The sequence below is a fragment of the Pieris napi genome, chromosome 6 (genome assembly GCF_905475465.1).
Source record: "Pieris napi chromosome 6, ilPieNapi1.2, whole genome shotgun sequence".
NCBI classification, from domain to species: domain Eukaryota; kingdom Metazoa; phylum Arthropoda; class Insecta; order Lepidoptera; family Pieridae; genus Pieris; species Pieris napi.
Window position 1 is genome coordinate 3,650,576 of NC_062239.1, and position 22,652 is coordinate 3,673,227.

At 32.7% G+C, this 22,652-nt stretch overlaps 2 protein-coding genes across 2 annotated transcripts; one reads left to right on the plus strand and one right to left on the minus strand.

Annotated features, from left to right (window-relative positions):
- Positions 1 to 14,162: 14,162 nt before the first annotated feature.
- On the plus strand, positions 14,163 to 18,262 carry LOC125050487 (putative odorant receptor 85d). Its single transcript, XM_047650375.1, has 7 exons — positions 14,163 to 14,721; positions 15,102 to 15,267; positions 15,598 to 15,694; positions 16,347 to 16,448; positions 17,272 to 17,360; positions 17,832 to 17,898; positions 18,182 to 18,262. The coding sequence occupies exons 1-7, from the start codon at positions 14,163 to 14,165 to the stop codon at positions 18,260 to 18,262; spliced, it is 1,161 nt and encodes a 386-aa protein (XP_047506331.1).
- Positions 18,263 to 18,931: 669 nt separating this feature from the next.
- On the minus strand, positions 18,932 to 21,932 carry LOC125050361 (pancreatic triacylglycerol lipase-like). The gene is made up of 6 exons (XM_047650138.1): positions 21,830 to 21,932; positions 21,301 to 21,466; positions 20,802 to 20,950; positions 19,986 to 20,231; positions 19,373 to 19,715; positions 18,932 to 19,004 (listed from the first exon to the last, which is right to left on the minus strand). The coding sequence occupies exons 1-6, from the start codon at positions 21,858 to 21,860 to the stop codon at positions 18,959 to 18,961; spliced, it is 981 nt and encodes a 326-aa protein (XP_047506094.1). The 5' UTR covers positions 21,861 to 21,932; the 3' UTR covers positions 18,932 to 18,958.
- Between the last annotated feature and the right edge of the window lie 720 nt (positions 21,933 to 22,652).

Sequence of the window (22,652 nt, forward strand, 5' to 3'; positions counted from 1 at the left end):
TCATAATAACGTGTCATACCATTTTTTTATCCTACAAAAAGGATGAATTTTATTTTAATTCGATATATATTGTATACAAAATCACGGTACAACAATTTTGAATTGATGTTTTTGATTCAATCTCTAGCGAGGTTTGTGCTAAGTAAGCAACATGTAAATACACTTTTCCTAGAAATTCAGCTTAATATTTCACTGTCATCAACAACATTCAACGGATAAATACAATTTGCTTGGAGTCGTTGAAATCTATTAAGTTTCTCTTTGAGCTGTGCATTTGAATAAACGTATTTTGGTCCATGTCCGGTCTGTTAACTTGATAGTTTGCAATTATATTTTCTTAGTTTTGGCTTTGATCCTCCATTTTACCAAACATATTTTACATAACAAATAGTTCTATAGATTATTGAACATTCAAAATAGCATTTTTAATACCGAGATCACTTTATTATCCTATAAAGGATATGAATCTTTTCATGGTTTCTGGACTAACTAACATCGTTGGATCTCTGTTATCAAGTATCGGAGAGTTTGTCATGTGCATTTCGAATTTTAAGATAGACGACGATATTAAGTCCAATTGCTATACAAACATTGTTATTACCAGAAAAGGAAGGAAACGAAGCTGTTTTTACTATCGATACTTAGATCATATCATATAAAATTATTAAAAACTTTTGCTATAACAGGGAAAAAAAAATCTATTGCAAACAACATTTATTATTAATGTTTACAGTGTGTTAGTAGTGTACAATTTAAAATATAAACAGCTTATTCGAAGTGGTCTCCATCGGCTGCAATACAGTCCTTTAAACGTTCAAGCCGTTTATCAATAGAAGCACTTTCCATGGGAAAATTATTCACTGCCAATCGTAAGGATTTTTTTAGGGACTACAAATTATCATGGCGTTTAGAGCAAGCCGAACTCTCTAAAACTGACCATAAATCATAATCCAGCGGATTAATATCGGGACTAAACAACGTCGTAAGTGGAAGTTTATATCTGTAGATCACACCATAAACAACCTAATGTTTGATGATATTTTAGAAATTAAGGGTGCAATAAACCGTTAAGCTTTGAGCAAAAAAACTACCTAGCAAAGTTAGAATCTATGTTTAATGAGATAAACATTTTACTCGAGTCACAAGCGTGTCAGAATAGTGTCAGATAGAGTGACTGTGTTGCAGAATTAGGTTGCCACCTTAGAAGAATTACGGTCCTACATCATACAATAGAGGAATTGTGTCGTAACTGCGGGTTTGTCAACTAAATGTGGAACTTCATGGTATTCCCGAAAATTAAAACGAAAGCTTAATGTTATAGCTTATCCTCGTATTGTGGGATTCCTTTATACTCTAGCGACGTCAACTTGGTCACAAGGGTACAATCAATGAACCCATCAGCAACTGTATATTATCAAAAGGACGAATAAAAAATCCAAAGATAATTTCATCAGTCAGGTAAGAAAACAATTGACCTCTTCTACACTAGGTTTAAAACCTCAGGTGATACGACAAAAATTTATGATAAATTATGATTTGCATACATTTTTGTTTAAAAAACAAGAAGAGATTTTCTTACTAAAACTGCAGCACAAATATGTTCAAATCTGTCTAATCACTAAAGAACCGTTACAGATGATCAACTTGCATTAGACATAAATAGTTTTCTAATGCATTACTTGAAAATCGGACCCCTTTTTCTCAATTATAAGTTTATTATTGCGGGCGATTTTAATCTTTATAACATAGACTAAAACTTCGAAAAACCTTTCAACCGTGTCATATCCTATTATCCTTTATCGTTTGCATAAACTTCGTCATTTGGGTATCCATAGAGGTCTCTTGAGGTGGTTTGAATCATATTAAGGAAATTATAGTCTGGTCGTTGTCGGAGGTTTCAAATCAGACTATTTTAAGAACCGAATTTATAATTGACTTCGGAAACTTGTACCTTTATAGGATAGACGCTCTCTTCTGGACCAATGCCTACCACTCAACCTCCTTCATGGATGCCTAGAATGCCCAGATCCTCTATCTCAATTTAAGTTTTCTGTCCCTAGACGGAGAACATGACATACTACTCTTTTCTCGGTTAACACAAATAAAACTAACTTTTCTCGTAACGCCCCCATAAACAGAATTTGTCCCCAGTATAATAATTTATTTTCTCAATTTGATATTTTTAATAAAATCAAGGCCTCATACAACAAAATATATTAAGTAAATATTCACACATATTCTCTCTCAACACGCACACATACGTACGCACAGACAACAATATTTATAAGTCTTATCTTTTATTAGGGTAGGCTGTTCATAGCAATTCTTTGTTAATTATTATACATTTGTTTTTATAATTTTTGTATAAGCTGTTGTCTACCTAAATTAAATTAAATATTTTAGTTACCACTATTCCATGTCCAAGAAATATAAAATGCATGAATTCAGTCGAAGCAGCTACAGAAACTCGTATAAGACATAGTATTTATATCCGTTTTGTTATTATAATCTTTGTAATACGCGTAAATCATGATTATGGAATGAATATTAATTAACGCTACATCAAGCTGTATGCCCCATATGGGAATGATTTAGGACATGATGAATTGTTCTAATTTAGCCACTGAAGTCCGATAGATGTCAGCTGACCTTTACAGTCTGACCCTAGTATGACCAGTATTACTCGGCAGATTTTGAAGACGTAAGCCTTAAGCTCTTGACCTGAGTAATAAGAATTTTAATGAATTTAACAACTCAAAGGAAATCTTAAAGGCAAAACCTTGTCGGTTAAAGTAACATGAAGTGCCAATTTCACGACTTTTTAATACCGCTAATCATATTATGATTAATTCCAATACTTGTAATTCTTACTAACCGATCAGAGTGCCAAAAAACTATATATATTATAATAAATTAATACGTACGAATCCTCAAAAAGGTGCTTAGAATTTTATTTTTAACTAACTATGCCTTAGTCGCTTGGGGGACTGAACATATTTAGACTTCGACTACACCACTAAATTTTTAGATGTTCATTTCTTGCTTTATCTCAGGATTAAATACGTTTTAGTGGGGTGGAATTTGAAGTTATTTTAATTATCTAAATAAAAAGCTTTATTTCTTATAATACTACAACTTTACGTTCTATGCCCTTGATTCGAGAACTGGCAGTAAACGTAAAATTTGAGGCATTTAATGTATGTACATTTCTTTTTTTTGACGTTCATAAGTGTACATTGTGTTACCTACATGAATAAATGATTTTTGATTTGATTTATATCTTTTTGTGTAAAAGACAAACACTTGAATTTTATATCTGTAGCCATAGGTCAGAATATGTTAAATGCAATTCCATTACTATACAGGCAAGCAATTAAATTATTAATAAATCTTGAAGGCACTAAAATTATTATGATTGTCTGATCTATGACCACAGATTATAAAGAACTCGTAACAAAATGTAATAATTTTGAATTCGTAATTAAAACTTCAACTTTTAATAAGGGTTCAGAGTTAATGCGATGTAAAATAAGTAAAATTATAAACTGAGCTAGAAAAAATAATGATTACAACAGAAATTAGACCCTTTATCCACTTTGTAAGGACCGCCGTTTAAATTACTTTAGAAAATCTCATTTTCTTTTTTAAAGCGCTTAACAAAATACATAATGTCTGTCTGGCAAAGTACTACGCTCACAAAGTCTAGAATTTTCTCACAGTTTCGGTCCTTGGCGTCTTTTTTCTATTTTTAATTAGTCTAAACGGTGGTACGAATTTTAATAAACATGTTCAGTATTTTTTAAATAGTTTCGGATAATTTTTTACATAAAAATAAACAACGAAAATTTCATTTGTTTATCAGTCTCCGTGGCTCAGTGGTGGAGTGCGATACCAAGGTTCTGAGTTTATATTAATAATTCATTTTTAATTTATAGGCAATCAAGTAATTTTAGTTTCGCTCGACTTCTCGATTTACTTTTACCATACGACTCAGTTAATATACAAACAAAATTTTTGTTTCCGACTAAGCAACCACTGTTTACAGAATAACTCTTGCCCTAAGCGATATTTTCAGTCCTAACTTTAAAATTACTTAATATTTTACGATAAGAAATTACTAAGCGTAATATTAGTTACTGTTATCTTGAGAGTCGGGTTTGTTTTCACAGCAAACAGCTTAGCTTAGTACAATGTGTCAATTTATGCGAAACTGTGGCGTCGGATAAGATTTTGAATCATTTATTTAACTCTATTTAAATAAGGCTAGAAAAATAACGTTATTTATCTTCTTAAATTATTAGAATATGATTATTCAGGATTAAAATAAGGTGAAGTTTTCCGTTAAAAATATAGTTACATTTATGTATTGAAATAATTATCAGTTGCTATCTGTTTAGTACATCAAAATATTACAAGATTTTAGTAACATTTTCTCTAGCAGAATGCCTATCTACTGTAAGTCGTATCTCCGTATATAGAAAGAGTGATTATAATGTCAATTGTCTAAAAAGTTATCACTTATGATGATTCGATAAATATCGTATTTTCGAGACACGTTCCGTTCAGAACTCACGGCGGCAACTGAATTGACTAAATTCTGTAGACCATCGAGGCTCTCTGCTCTAATATTGTGTAAAAATACAGTATCAATATTCCCGCTATTGTTAGCAGGTGAAAGCAAGATACACGATTCCCGCATGATTTGCATAAAGCCGTGCCGACAACGTTTTGGCCCCAGTTCAGCTTCCTACTAATTAACATAACTGCTCAATTTTACTAATAGTTGTACAAATAAGTTGAAACTCAATTAAAAATGTCTTCTTGAAGCATAGAATCACTTTTAGTCCAGATTGATATTTTAATTAGTAAAAGAAATACTCCTTTAATATGTTTTATATGTTTAATTTATATTATAAACCCGCGAACTTCGATTCGCCTTAATATGTTTTTTCTTACTCAGCCTATCTTTTTAGTAGCTACATACCAACATATGGAACATAAAATCCTAAGTTACATATTTTTTTTTAAATAAAACTAAAATTTTCAATTTTTTTGCAATTTTTCTCTTCATAAAAAACCTTCCTCAGAATTTAAGGAATGAATAACAATAATAATACTTGATTTGGTCCAACAGTCTCCGAGTTTTGCGCTTCGCAACAAATTTTGCGATTCATTTTTATTTATATAAATTCAGAAGAACATTTGTATATTATTGAAAATTTTGTAGAATTGTGGTAAAGTGGAGAGCTTTTAAAATTTCCCCTGCACCGGTTGTTCATATCTCAATAAAAATTCACACTTGAAATACGGTTAAGGAATTCATTCCCCATTCGCTACATATACTCTTACATATTACACGAATTTTACATGTTCATGAATTATTCTATTAATTCATGACACTGTGTTCCTTCAACGACAAAGTCAGAGCCAACTTGTGATATATGAAAAGACATTTTCCCCAATTCGATCGGCATGCAAGCTCAAATGCACCTGCGATTCGTCACGGAACACTGCATAGAAAATGAAACTGTCGAAACAATACACGCAGTGCGATTTGTCTTTGCACCCAATAATGCCGTAGTAATAAATATTTTTTGAAATAGAAATAAATTATCAAAAATTTGTAAAACGATCGACCTGTTTTTTAAATAGTCGTTCTAATAATTATATGATTATAAGTTCGTTTCGAGGTCAAAGCCAAATCATTCATTTCAATTAGACCACCTAAAATGACACCTTTAAACGTCAAATAAAATATAAAAAAGATTCTAGTTGCCACTTCCAAAAGGTAGTTTCGTGTGGAGAAGAATGGGCAAGAAACTCCACACTTATTCTTTTAAAATAGGTTTACAATATTTTGTTTACATTATTCCATTAGGTCATTAACATTCCATTCATACTCCTCTTACGGTCCTTACCGACCATTTTTCAGCTCTTAAACTGTTATTGTTTTATCTATACTAATATTATGAAGAGGTAAAGTTTGAGGTTGTAAAAGGTAGGGGTTAATCTCTAGATCTACTAAATCTAGTTTGAAAAATATCAATAGAAAGCGATCCTATATATCAACCCGAAAAATGGAAAGACTTTTTGTGATAGTCGGATTTGCAAAAAAGGCGGAGAAAAAACGGTCGAACGAAAACATTTCTTACGAACGCTGCTTTAACGATTAGACACATGATTGAGTGTTGAAGAGTTACAGAACTTAATAATGCCTACAGATGAGTAAGCGACAGCATATATCTTACTTTTATATTATGTAAAAACAGGTCTTCCGCCGCGTCTATCTTTCTGTTTTTATCCATAAGGTAGGTTTTGGTATATAAAGTTTGACAAGATTTACGGTTTGGACCGGGTCACTAGTATTCAATAAATAAATTGCTCATGTCTTTATTCATTAATACAGAGCCTAAACCCTTATAATATTTAGTGTGTAAATAAAATATTATTTGCTAGATTCGAACCAATTCGACTTAGGGTCCTTCAAGAAAAGAGCGTACCAATTCTTAAAAGGCCGGCAACGCACTCGCGAGCCCTCTGACATTGAGAGTGTCCATGGGCGGCGGTATCACTTAACATCAGGTGAGCCTCCTGCCCGTTTGCCCCCCGTTATATAAAAAAAAAAAATAGATTTTGAACAGATCATTGGTTTGTATTTTTTTTTACAGAATAGTTATCGTCTACATTATTATTACTTCGAATACGTATTGAACTTTGTAACCCTCAAGCAAACAATTGTATACCAACTTAAGTTGTACACCTACTTAAGTAGCAACTGTAAATTGACCGAAAACACATGCCATTCGAAAGTCCATAATAATTTGGTGGCGTAGAGAGTCGTAAAATAAATAGTGTGTGAAATTTAGCGTTTCCTGTTGTCTGCGGTCTCACGCAGGCTAGTTTCAATGTGGACGTTTATTCGATTTAAGTTCCGACTAAAGTTTCCCGAAGCCGTGTGAATAAAGTTATGCTCAAAATTGAATTCTGTATGTGGTCGCAATCAGAATTCTGTGCCCTATTGTGTTTTCTCCCTGTAGGCTAGAAGTTTTACAGCGCAATTGTCTTTTTTATACAGTATCTATCGACTGTTGTACCAATTCCCTGGGCGGAGTAGCATTTTATGCCCATTTCTAACTGAAATAGACCAATCTCTGTCTGTAAAATTACAAACATATGAATAACAAACACGTAATAACGAAATGATTATTGCAATAATACCAATCGTATTATTAATCATAATAGTGTTATTGGCCTAGTAGTCAGTCTGTTCGACTACAGATTCTCGAAATCTTCTGTCATATGCTTGAAACCCGGGGCCATAGAACCGTACCGAAAAGAAATAGAATTATAATTAGGAAGTCGGCGATCTGAACACCAACATGTCCTAAATTAATACCCATTATATCTACGGTTGTAACTTTATTTAAATTTTCTGTAAAATGTTTAACCACTATCATACATTTTCTTAATAATCTAATAATGCAATATGAAAGCTATAAATGAATTTTATTCTTAATGAGAAAAAAATATCTTAAACAAAAGTGTAAAAGGGTTATTCAGATATGCTATGTAAAGGTTTATTTAGTGACTTAAATGAAAATATGTCTCTATTAATATGAAAAATAAAAATTCGCAGGCGGAATATAATCTAGAAGTTATGTATGTGACATAGATCGCGTTTTCTCATTTACTTTCCCGAGATGAAAACCTTTTCATCCTTATATTCTGCCTTATTTTAATTTTCTTAGATATCTGGAAGGCTGCGTTATCGACGTCATTTGCATAATACCCACATGCCAGCCAGCTTGATATTGCACGGCAGATAATCGTGGTATAAGCCGATGGCTGCCTCAATGGGATACAATGTGGGATTCCTGTATTAATAAATAGCAAATATTACGTATTAAAAATAATCATTTGTATTCAGCGATTTTTTACGTACGTAACTATTGAAAAGTTAATCTTTTGGCGTAAAATTTTATGGTATTAATAATTATGAGTTTAAAATAAAAATCTCGTTCAGGTTAACAGATTCCATATGAGAGTGGAAAATTATGACCTAGATCTGATACTTGAACAAGAATTAATATTCATATTACTGCTACTACACATGCAAAAAGGAGCGTCCAGTCGTAATAGAGGTTATCGGCCGTTGCTGATCGATCTGCAGATGGTCACTCATTATAAGGTTTTTAAAGTCAAGGTGCTTTTATAGCGTAGGCGAATATTTGGCCTATAAGTTTGACAACAATTGATTATAAATAGCTTGACTTATTACTATGACATTATGTTAATGTTTTTATTATATGACATAAAATTCTAATTTTTAATTATGTAAGATAAATTTGCACGCCATTATATGTGGCAGAATATGCGGAGTTAAGATTCTACAGTGTACAACCATAAGATTTTTATACCATATTCTTGCAAATAAATTATTATGATTATGGTTTTTATTAATAAGGTCATCGACATAACCTAAGACAAACTATTTATATATTGTTTTTTGTAATTAATCCAGTAGCAGTGTTGGCCTAGTAGCTTCACCGTGCGACTCTCATCCCTGAGGTCGTAGGTTCGAGCCCCAGCTGTACACCAATGGACTTTCTTTCTATGGGCGCGTTTAAAATTCGCTCGAACGGTGAAGAAAAACATCGTGAAGAAACTGGCTTGCCTTAGACACAAAACGTCAATGGCGTGTGTCATGCATAGGAGGCTGATCACTTACTTGCCTATTATATTGTCAAATGATCATGAAACAGATACAGAAATCTGAGGCAAAGACTTAAAAAGGTTGTAACGTTTTAATTAATCCAGTAAAAGCATGAAAGCTAAGCCATAGAACCTATAAAAGCAATCGCATTGTCCGTCGAAACAGACTGAATTATTTAGTCAATGTTTGACTCTAATTAAAGCTATAAATTTGCAACAGTAAATGCACGGTACAAACGGAATTACCGAATAAGTTTGGTCATAACGGCGTTGGGTGCAATACCTATTCAAATATTTCTCTATAAATCATGATAAGTTTGTAACCGCTCGAACTTAGGTAGACAATTCAATATCATTTTGAAAGGGTTTATATTTAACTGAATATCCCTTTGTTTAAGTTCGAGTCTCACCTCTAAGGTGCCGTGTTTCAGACTCTGCCGTTCACCAATGGTAGTATTCATAAATGCACAATAAACACTCTTATAATAAACGCAATTATTTTAATTAAACATGTCTTAGAACTAAAAATAGACGCCTATTGTCAGGCACAAGCTTCTCACAGACATAAGAAGACAATTCTCTTATATATTACTATTTGAAATACAACAAAGTTTAAATGTAATATTTTAAATACACCAGCGACACTGCAAATCACACGTAGCTACTAAAGAATAATTCAAGATTTCAAGTGAACGAGGGAATGCGCCCCAGCAAAGCTCCGACTTACTCGTATATCTCATATTTTAAAAGAAAATGCGAGGATCTGCATTCATATGTTTGTTCAGACGATTAAATCCACGCCATTATCCCGCCCTTACACCTTGCGAATGCATATTTCTTCGTTCTAAGAATTACTTATTTCGACTTAAAATTATGATAATATAAAAAATGTACGCTTACCGTGGAAGTTTTTTTACGTAAATAGGATCAAGTTACAAATGTGAAAGCTGGACCTGTTAGGGAAATATCGTGTATTTATTGTTTTACGAGTACGTAGTGTTTTTCTTCATCTCGCATGGCAGTGGCATGGAAATGCATGCTTTTCATGCCACTTTTTTCATCATATCCGGATGCCGGATGGAGGCTCGATATTTACTTACTTGAAACGTAATATATTACTTGATTTAATTTCGTTGCACAATACAAATCGCTCTGTGAACTAAATTATTAGGAGGGCAACCTATCACTTATTAAGCACCCCAAATTATAGATACAGCAATATTTTAAATATTCGATTCAGTTGTTGTTAATTAATAATTTAAAAAAATAAAATTTGAAAAATTTAATCCAGCGGAAGCTTGAATATGCCATATTTGCGGCAATAGGTGGCATTAACATGGAAACATTTTTATACTCTTATCAGAAAATTTAAGAGTGATTTAATAACTAATTTGCGTTTTTAGTCGCAAAGAAGTTTTATTTAAACATTCATTTCATACACTGAGATTATAAGTGCATGCATAGCAACTAACATAAATATACGAGTATCAATCCTATCCCCTTAACATGGCCGCTACTATGATACAAAAAAATGGTGCAATCGTGCGGTTATGTCTTAGTTAAGTTACTCATGAATAGAGTAATGAGATGATGCATCTTCCAAGGCAGAACTGGCGCTACTGCGCTGGGAATCCAATATAATATGAAAAATGATCACACTCAGCCCCTAACTATGAATAAGTGAACACTATTAGAATATTAAAGGTAAATTGGACACTTTGAAATCGTGTTTAATCAAACTAAAACGCATCTTATTTCTATCATATTCGTTATAATGTATTGAATAACAAAAGTACCTATCCTACATTTAACCTAATCCGTGAACTATACTTTTATTTTAATGTTTGGTTAAATTATTAAGCTACTAATAAGTAAGATCTGCCAATAAAGAGGGTCTAGTAAACTAACTAATACGCATTTTTTTTAATTCGAATTTATAATAGGAATAAGTTCCCTTGTTGACCTTTCTATATGAGTATGATGACCTCTTAAGCTTCCAAGCACGTGTTAAATGAAAAACTTTAAGTAATATCGAGATCATCAATTTAAATTTAAATCAACAGTTAATATCGATTCAGTTTTAGAGATATCCATGTAATTTTTTTATTATTGTTTTTGTTATCCCTTATTTTCTACTATTAGGTACTTAATTTTACTGGTCGTATTCACATTTTATATGTACGTCTATTTGTTTGAGGGTTTGTGTTCGGTGGTTCAAATTAAAACTATCTGGTTAAATAATAAATTATATCAGTTGAAAAGTTAATGTTGGTTTAATTTGTATCGTTTCTCTACGAGATTCAGTGATGCAATATATTTTTTAATTGTCAAAGTAGCACAATATACTGCAAAGTGGTGTTTTGAGCGTCAGACGGATGGGTAAGAGTAATGTTCGGTGGAAATGAAATTTTTAATAACGTGACCTTTGCTATAAGCCATCTAAAACCTGCTGACGCTCGCAATTTGACACGACAAAGGACTTGATGAAAAAAATTGGTTTATGTTAAAATGCACAGTTTTACATAGCGTATATTATTCGACTACCCACAATTCTGGGAATATCGTAGCATGTCGCAATTGGTTTTTTTGTTCAGGTGCAACGACCTATAACACTTTAATGTTCGGGGGCTACATAACATTGAACCTACATCTCCATAAAGCCTAGTACCTACACGATACTATAGATTTGACTAATAAAATTTTCGTCATATTAATTCAGCTCTACACTGCATGATGAGTATTTTCTTTTAATTCTGTTCTTTGACTTTTTAACAATAACGCCTGCACAATATATTTTTATTTAAAATCCCGTTTTTACAGGGTACCATTGAAACAATTAAAGCTAGTAAATCGCACTACTTTTAAGTAACTTTTATTATTCTAATTGTAATTTTAAATTCTTTAATTATATTGGGTGTAATGTAAATAAATATGTGAATTATAGAGGCATATTTAAACACATATTTCACTCTGTAATTTCCAATAGCGGTGCAGCCCTGCGATTCTGTAACTCACAATTTCTTAGTACAAAGTAACAAACCGCTGTGTGAGTTCGAAAAGTGAGTTACAGAATCGCAAGGCTGCACTTTCAATCTCGACGTTTTAGAATGCAGGTTCGATGTAGTTCTCTCAATCGTAGCGCTGATGTCACAACATTGATATCGCGTGGTAAAAAGACTCGTTATTGAAATCGGGATCGATATTGGTATTACAATTAACCGAGCTCTGATGATCTATCATAACCTGAGTTAAATGAGTAAGCCGAGTTAGAACTGGGAATCTATTATAGTGACAAAAATTTTCGAAATCGACACAAGAATAGCAAAGCAAGAAAGAGCTTTTTGAAATAAAAGTCTATTATTATTATTGTCAATACTTTTATTGTACTTAGCATCACATTTATTTCCCCGAGTTCAAAGCAACTCGGCTAGGATATACTATATATTCGTAAAGGATGGCAATTATTTACAATTTTGATTGGTTCTAATAACAACAATTATATAAAATACCTTACATGTTATATTTGAGTCGTAATTAGCCACCATAATAGCCGTAAAAAAACACAGTTTCAAATATTTTTTTTTTCTTGATTTGACAGTTTTAGTAAATTCTTCGTTAAGAAAATGTAACTTATTGTTTGAGCTAATAATGATATTAAATGAATCCGTGCTATGGCAGTAATATACATAGAATTAGGTACTTATTTTTTTTATTAGAATAATCTATAAAACAGTTTAAATAGTCACTTTGACAAAATTGTAATTACTAAAAGATATCGAACCGTTGACAAGTGAAATATGCAGCTTCAAAAGGAATAATATAGATTTTAACACCTCTACAATCTACAAATCATTCTTGAATAGAAAATTACGTCTAGTACTATATAGCAAAATCAGGGGCAGTTCAGCAGTGTTTTTTGTAGTTGTTTGTCGGTAAAATATATACATGTATATTTTTTTAAAGGCCATCTATTTCAAAACTCACACAAATATATACGGATAAACCTAAAAAATATATTAATCTACTAATTAAAAATATATTAATTCATCTTATTCGGTCAAATTGTTTGCTGCTGTTGTGTTGTAATTACAAGCACAAATTTAGTGAAATAATTGCCGCGTTTATTTAATTTTAACCTATTTCCAAAGACTTTTTTATACAATTGAGTGATAAGTCAAAAACTTTTAAGCAATGACGTCCATTTAGTTTATAAACAAGACCTGAAATAAAATAAACCCTTTAAATTTACCGCCCTATAAATATATTCACATCTGCAGTCCTGAAAAGTATGAAAATTTTCCGAATAAAGGTGGTCCAATGAACGCGGTTTATTGTTGAAATATTGAAGCCTTATGATAAGTAAATTACTCCAGTCTATTTGTGAGAGAAAATGTTTTTAGTTTATAAAGAAATACAAAGTTCGGTCACATAGTACGTTGCAGGAACCATAAAGTTAAACGAAGTGTCGGGTCAGAGGTAATAAGGAAAATTGTGGTACACGCGCAGATAAAACCTGTATGTCGCAAGCAGTACTAACAAAATATTTTTGTTGTTACTTATATCTATTATACTGCTGACCCGGCAAACGTTGTTTTGCCATTATTCCTGGGAAACATTTAGTTCAATAAAAATAACAATAATAAAAAATGGTGTTGATCGTAGAGGGGTGCTATGTTTTTTTGTATCTTATATCATAAAATAAAAACAAAAAATTTTGTCAAAAAAAAATAATAAAAATTTAGGGGTGGACTCCCCTTAACATTTAGGGGTTTGAAAGATAGATAGTAGCCGATTCTCAGACTTACTGAATATGAATAAAAAAAATCATAAGAATCATTTCGGAGGAGTACGGGAACGAACATTGTGACACGAGAATTTTATATATTAGATATATTAAGATATCGAATTTCTATAGTAGTAAAGATTTATGCATTTATAACATAACATAAGCAACCTAGCCCATACTAATTTGCTTAAATAAGTATTGATCAATTATTATTATAATGATTTTACATATTTTTACAACACACCTTCGTACACACCTATCTATATATAATCGCAATAAACTCCGTTGGGTACCTGAAGAAGCGTGGAGATGGAGATAATTTATATTGATGATACACAATTCAACAAGTTCATATAGATACTAAAATTACATCCAATGTGGGCTTTTTAGTAAATAGAAATTAATTGTACCGAGCACTTCCGTTAATAAAATTAATTCTAGCCTATGCGTCCAAGTGTTATATTAGTACAGCCATTAACTCAAGTGATACCAAAATTAAATAATCAAAAAAAGATTTAGTTTATTAGGTATTACGAAGCCGGTTATAAAAGAAGTTCGGTGGCAACCCTAACGGTTGATAGACTATTTAAATGTGACACCAATTTACAAGCACTTCAAATTTTATGAAAACTTCAGAGTTAGTAGTACTATGCCGCCCAATACAATGGGCATACCGGGATTCGAAGACATTTTCAAACAAATTAAAATTAATTTTTGGTTCATCGGTATACCGTTTGAGGAAAATGTAAAATTACGATTTTATATTATGTGGTCTTGGCTTTTCGTAATGATCACCCAAGAATGCTTATACTTCATATCGAAGTTTTCCAACGAAAATTTCCTGGACCTAACTCAACTCACTCCGTGTACTTGCATCGGTATATTGTCGATTATAAAAATTGTATTAATCGCTAAAAAAAGACTTAACGTCTCCAAATTGGCGAACAGCCTGAGAATATTGTACGAAGACATTATCCGAGATGACAAAAAGGTGTTCCTTGTCAAAGCAAATTTCGTATTTCTCAAATACTTGACCAAGTATTTCTTTATTCTTAACGCGATCCTCATTAGCGTTTATAACTTTGCATCGATTTTTCTTATTTTATATTTTTATCTTAAGAAAAATAAGGTCCAATTCTTTTTGCCGTATGCAATTCTCGTTCCGTTTCCAATTGATACTTGGGGTAAATGGTTTGTAACTTATATACATTCCATATTTACTGGTGAGTATTTTTTTATTATAATTATTGTGTTTATCATTTTAAAGAGACTTAAATCTAAAACGTATTAATTATAAGAATTAATTCTTAATCATTTATTTATCACTGCTGGGATAAACGCGATGTCTTTAATTAAATAAAAAATAAAGAAATAAAAGGCTAAATTAGCCTCCAAGAAGCTTGGTGTGATCAGCAAGACGAGACGGCAATTCATTCCGGATCATCTCTTGCATCTTTATATATCCACAATTGGCGTTGTGAAGACCATGTGGGGTGTCTCTGCTTCTACAACCGAATTTATCAGAGGAATTGTTCGAATTTATAGCAGCAGCTGAGTTTCGAACGTAAAGATATAATTGAATATATTAAATAATTTGCTTCAGGGTTCATATGTGTATTATACTTTACAACAGTCGATGCACTATACTTCATAATGACTACACATATGTGTAGTCACTTTACCATACTCAGTCAAGAAATAAAGGATTTGAAAGCCAATACAACCCATCTGTTAAAGGACATTGTAAAGAAACATCAATACATTTTAAAGTACGTTTATAATATTACTAAACTATGCTTAAATATTCTACTTCACTTAATTTAGTAAATATTTGGAGTGCATTGAAAGGTGGGTGTGACACGTTTTTGCATTTAAGAATATTTTTTTTAGTTATAGTAGATAGTGGATCAACCTGATGTGCCTACGAACACAAAATAATTTTTTTTCCGCCCTAAAGGCAACCTAAAACGTATTAATCGCACTGTCACACAACTGATGGTACTTATGGTGATATTATCACTGAGATTAATACTCGTAAAAGAAAATAATGGTATATTTATCTTTCGTCTTACGCAATTATTTAAAACTTTCATTTTCAGATTGTCACAAGATTTAGAAGAAATTTTTTCGGGGCCCAATCTTTTCAACGTTTTAATTGGTTCCATCGAAATTTGTGCGCTAGGATTTAATTTAACGGTAGGTGTATACACACAAAGACTTGAAAGTATAAAAGTCCAATGGTAGTCCTAAATTAGAAAGAGGTGGTATTTCAAAGTCCCTGTGCTTTGGTTGAGATTTTTTTTTATATAATCAAGAAATAAGAGGCACAACGAGACACCCAAAAAGGGCAGTCATCGCATTTTTAGTGGGTACCCTGCCGGCCTTTGAGGGAGGAGTACACTCTAACTTTGAATAGTTGGGAGTCGATTCCACAGTTCTTGTTCAGTTCAGTTGGACTTCTTTCGATATGCCAACCCCTAGCATACTGAGGCTTTGTAAACTACTAAGGAGAGCGTATACGTAATAAACTTTCTCCAGTATCGTTTCAATTTTGGAAAAAAGTTTGTTACGGTTCTCATCGACTTCAGATCGAGACATGAATCTAAGAGATATGAAATAAAAAGCAACCTGTCTCTGCACAGCTGTGCAATCTTCTACGAAAATGGTCAGTTTGAAAAGATTAATCGATGTAGAGATCATTGTGTAAGTTTCATTCAATGCTGTTCAACATCTGTAAAGCTAAAACGCGTTTTACTAAAAATGGGATTAAAAATCGGAGTAACGGAAAGCAATTTTGAGCGAAAATGTTTTGTAAAGACTGAAACAATAATATATTCTGTCATTGCAGATGGGCAAGTGGACTCAAATACCTGGTGTGGTTTTGTTTCTAATGTCCGTACTACTTCAAATACTAATGATAAGCGTTTATGGAGAGCATTTAATTATGGAGGTACAAAACATGAATATGGTGAATGTAACCAGCTAATAGCTAAACACTTTTCTAGTATAACATCGTTAAAAGTATTTTGTTAAAGACTTATTATAGGTGCAGGAACAAAAGTTTTCTTTAGCACTTGCTAACTAACATCTTTTTGCAACCAAGCTACGGGTATTAGGTTAGCTTTAATAAAATTCTTTAAGTTAGTCTCTCCCCTAAAGAATCTTTTAAGATAATACACATTGAATTTTTTTATTAATTGTAGTAATTAACGAATTAACAAGGTAAAAAATAGCGTACAAGTTAATTTAAATCTAATTTTAGTTTAAGCAATAGAAAGGAGAAAAATCTTGTTCCGCTAATTGTTTTGAGCAGTATATTTATATACTTAAATAAGCAGCTTAATAAGCTGATTTGGAGAAAATACCCAGTCTGTTTTTGAAAAAGTTCAAAAATCACACTAATTACACTATCTGTCTGGTCGGAAGTCTATTCCAGTCACTCAGTTTGGAAGAATTTTTTTTATGGAATTTATATTAGGTACTATTAGTATTCCAGTCAGCCACTACTCAGTTTAGAAGTATTTTTTTATGGAATTTATATTAGGTACTATATATAGGCCTTCAGATTTCCCCACAAATGTGTTTTCTCACTTAACAAAGAGTTTATCAAGGCTTGGGAAGATGAGACTGACAATTAAAATAAGCTGCGTTAATAAGCATCCATTAAGACAATCCTATATGGCTGATGAATCAAGGCTGTGAAATAATTATTTAATTTCTGTGACGTATATATATTTAATTAAGTAACATGTAATGTTTTTTTATCTTTGTAGAGTACAAAAATAAGCGATGCAGCCTTTGAAAGCGAATGGTATGCCATGGATGTAAAATCGAAAAAGATTATAATTTTAATCATGCTAAGGTATGCACAAGCTTTGCTTTATGCGCATTCATTTTTTATAGTGATATTAATTCTATAAAAATAGTCAATCCAACAGAAAATAGTTTTTTATCGCCACAGTGTTTCCTAAGATTAGCGCGTTCACAGGAAGTCTTTGCTTGATAATGTTGGTAATGGGTCACTAAGCGATGCTAATACGGCTTTGAAATACGACTTCCATAAATAAATGGCGACTAACAAGGGAAGACAGCGCTTTTGGTACTCTAGCCTACTGCGTCTATAGATAACGGTTTGATTAGCATTATGAAGCTCACTTACCCAACCCCTCAACTGATAATAAATAAAAGTACGAACCGCTTTTCTACTACATTATATTTCTCACGATCTTTCTTTTAAACGACCAAGGCGAACGTACCCATGACGATTACTTTTTACAGATTTGTAATGAAAAAAATGTATGTGCATATTTTGTTTTATCTAAATTAATTACAGGGCCAATAGACCGCAGACGCTCACCGCTTACAAATTTTCTGTAATTTCCTATGAGAGCTTCACCAAGGTACCAACCAGTTAAATTATTTACATTTACTACCCTTCCAATCTACGTTTACGAGCATAATGAGTAACAATGCACTTAGAGATGCAAGTATGAGCTCACGTAAAAATAATTATCATTCTAAAAGATTTTATCTCAGATCTGAGCTTAGGACTATGGAAGCAAATATTAATAATAAAATATAAACAACATCAGATCAAGTGAACTAGAATTAAATAGACCTTTTCGTTTTTTGAGACGTTCAAAGCATTTATATAACATTCCAACCGATATTTATTTTTTTCAGATAATCAGTACATCTTGGTCTTACTTTACAATACTGAAATCTGTCTACAAATCACCAGGACAAGTACCAAACGAGAAGTAAACAAATTAATAGAAAGATGCTAGCGTTAGTGTAGTTCTAGTCAAAGTTTCTTTTAAACAACAATTGTTTGAAATTAATTAAACTGATAATTAATGGAACGAATTATCTGTATTCGAATTAATTAAATCAGAGTTTACAAGCTGTATGGTTTCGGATTGATCCTACAGACCAAACAAGTAAAGCATACAAAATAATCGCAAAGTTGTAATAAATTAATGCGTAATCAGACAAAGCTGTTAGGTCTAATAATTATATATTGAACTACAATTTAAACGTGGCTACACTATTAAGGTTTTTATGAGTAGTATGGCTCGAGTGGCTTAAGCGGCTGTGCACAAATTGAATTTTCTACGCAATTAATAGTCGCTTGCGTTGAAAGCAAACATCGTGAGGAAAGCGGCTTGACTCAAACCCAAATTCAGATATGTGTCAGATACAAATGGCCGATCACCTACTTGTATTTAAAACAAAACGTGGATCAAATATCAGGAAATAGAATAAAAAGCTGAAATTTTATCATGTTTTATTTTAATTACATAAAATAATTACAATAACATGTTCTTATCTTTTTTAATACCACAAATGCAATCGCATTACGCAAAATAAAAATTATCTTTCAATATATTATTATTATTTAATTACATCGGAATTTAGTATGATAATTTTTGAGTCGATTTATATTATTACCGTACTTTGTCAATAAGGATAGCTACCTCTTGTGTCCACTCTGTATATTCCAGATCTGAAAAAGAAATTTCAATGAAATTAGAGTGCTTAAATATTAACAATACAACAATTAAAAAGTTGTTAGACATTAGAAGGCGAAGAATCTAAGTCAAAAGTAAAAACAAAAGAAATTCCATATTTTGTTTTAATTAGATTCAAAGCTACAGCGAACCGAAAATCACATTGATAACTATACTTTACAGAAGCTACCAACTGTTATAAGAACCAAGTAATCAAATGTAATGACAGTGCAATGAATTTAGCTGCGAGGTCTTAGTTTTAAGTGAACAGCAAGAGACAAGTCTTCACAATATGGCCCAGAAATAAAATTGCTTAATTATAATCATGTGGCTATAGTTATAGTATAATCTGCAAAATACTTACCCTCGTTTATTCAAAATATCGTTGCCCATACGTAACCCCCTCCCGCGGCAAGAGTTCAAATTAACCTGAGTCATGGAGGAGCACAGTCTTCCTTCTAGATGATTTCTTGTCACCGTAGAGGCGAATAACTGCCAAGCGCGATTATGGTTGCATACGTTGGTGAGACATCCAGGCTGTCTTATACCACCGTTAGGGAAGAAATCGGCATCAGCAATTGCCGTACCAATTCCAAGACCGCCGACAGTGTATCCACTGTCAGTGTGAATAGCCTCTACATAGACACCGTCGGAGGAACTTAGGCGATTTCTGTTGAGATTCCATAGAGGCCCGGCTGGATCTAAACCTGTATGTGATGTTTATCTATAAGCCACAGTGTAAAAAAGCCAAAAAGTATTTGCCTCAAATTTCTGAACCGACTTTTTGCTTCACTTTGTAAGATATTAATGTCTGTTGGAATTTTCATCGTCATTAGTCTGAGAGATTTCACGAAATATGTAAACCCTGTTAATAGTCGCTTTAAATAATCTCGATGAAATGTGTTATTTCACGGTATGTGCCTAGTTCCATACCGTGTTAAAACATTATTTTCCAAATGAAAGAATACGAATCTCACCTGTGACTCTAGCTATTCGTCCTCTCAATTCTCTTCCTGCGTTTCCTACAAGGTGTGCACCGAGACTGAATCCTACAAGGTGCATTTTATCAAATGGAGCTCCCGTAGTTTGGTGAAGGAAATTTAGAAATTGTCCCAAACCGCGTCCAACAGCTGGTACACCAGCCGCAGCGGTTGCATAATCACGTCTTGCAAGTCTGCTCCAATCTAGTATAATAACATTGTAGTCACCTTTACCGAGAAGAGCTGTAAAAAATATAAAATAATTATTTAATTTTGACTTAAGCTTCAAAAAACAAATCTATAAAATTATACAGTATTCTGTCCCTTTTTATCACAACGAAAATACAATTTGACAGTAAAAGACGAAGTAAGTATAAAGGCTGATTTAGTTTTAATGAGTAATAGTCTTGAAACAATAAATTCTACTAATGACCCCGTGCTTGAATTATAATAAAATATTCCGAACAAAGATAAATGTCTAGAAAAATAAATAGCAACATCATCAATAATGATGAAAGCAATGACAAGCAACACTGAAATAATCTATTTTTTTTTATACCTAGCCACAGGGGTGTAGTATAACGAGTAGGAGGCTCACCAGATATTAAGTGGCTGTCGCCCATGGACACTTAAAATATAATGTGGTTCATGAGTGTGTTACCAATCTTTCAATAATTGGTACAATTTTTCTAGAAGAATCTTAAGTCAAATTAGTTCGGAAATACCACGATAAGCAGCTGGTTCCATAAAATGGTGGTACGCGGCCATAATCTTGGAGAGAATAACATGTTTCAAATAAATAAATGCATATACCGTTACGAATTGTTGGATTAATCTGAGTGTTTTGATTACTAAGCCAGCCATGGACTGACACAACTGTGGGGTGTTGAGCATTGAAGTTCGAATTTCTTATTGAATTGGCATCGTTCATACGTAGGCTCTGCGAGTTTCTCGAATTACGTCTGGAAATTAATCACAAAGGTTAAACTAAAACAATACTGCGAATATTTATATTTTTCATGAGTTATTTCAGCTGATATCTTATCCTAAGATCCTTTCGCAACACTGACGGAGAATAAATAATTCACCATACACAAACACGTGTTACTATACACAAAGTTGAAGGTATACTTCTGTAGGTATTGTCTCAATTGTCACACAAGTTTGACGGGTACTTAAAATTTTTCGATGACCTATTTGATTTTTAAATAAAACCTGGCCGCAACTGCTTTATAAGCCGAAACTACAATATTATAATATGTCAATATTTTGGCCTAATTTAGTATTGATTCTTTATTGAAATTGTACGTACCGTGTGTACAAGAGGTATTGATTATTCGCCGCATTCCTTTGTATCTCATTCAAAAACTCCACATCAGGCTGGGCTTCTAAATCAACTTGGTGCATCTCACCGTCGCCGTCAGGGAATTGTATGTAGCGCGGATATAATTCCCTCTCCGACGTCGTCGAGGCATACACTGGAATATTTAAAAACAGCAACGTCATGGAAAATTTAAAATCAAGGTACATTTACGTATTTTGTCTTGTATTTTATGTTCGAACGTTGGATTCGTAGTGAGGTGAAGTAGTCTGTATGTTCATTTGCTTCTCTTGGTTTAGTAAATACTTTTAATTTATGAACTTGCAACTCACGTACAATTAGGATTACTTAGGCATGGGTATATGGTTATAATTCAGTGGTTTACTTCTTATATTTAGAGTGATATAAACAAGTGTTCGTTACCCAAAAAAATTAATAAAGCCCCGTTTTTAAATTTTCTGTAGTATCCCCAAAGAGTTCTTACACAAGTATAACATTTATATTGCTTCGCAATACATACCAAAAAGACTTATAAAAACTAAAATCTTCATTTTGGATTATTGCACGAAAACGAATTGTTTTAAAAACCGCGACGTACGTATTTATAGCAGCTGACAGATAAGTATCAAATGATTGCGATAAAAATATAACGATCTTTTTCAGAATTCCGTACACAGAGATAAAAAACCTAGAGGAGGTCTGTCAAATATGTCCGAGACGGTTGGAGACCAGGTACCGCTGGATTGACAGAGTGGCGGAGAACTTGCTGCAGCTGAAAGCCAGCAATTGGCGAGAGATGGCACAGTACAAGGAGCGCTGGAAGTTTCTCGTTTCGGAGGCCAAGATACTTTTTGGGTCGCAGAGCCAGCCGAGAGTAAGATTGTGAGACTCGTGAACGGGTGCTACGCGTGGTGACTGGTCATACATGTATTCGTGTATGCGGTGAAGTTAGTTATTTGGACTATGTATTTGCGTTGTTCCCACGAGAATGTAAGTGCGTGCCTACTGCTGATAGAGGACAAATCTTTGTTTTCAATTTATTTCATTATTATGAATTACTTAACATGTCATGTGGAACATGGTGTAATGGTTGCAGCTTCTTACAAACGTTGTGTATAACAAAAAACTTGGCGATTAAAAAGAGTGGCGAAGTGTTTATTGCCAGTGTAAATGTAAAATTAGAAGCATTTCATAAATATATATTTTTTTGACGCTAATATACACTATATTGTGTTACCTATATGAATAAATGATTTTTGAATTCTGAATTGAGTGAGGTCAATATAACAAAATTAGTTTACGCTTTATGTTACTAAACTATTATAAGAGCCTTAAAAAAGGTA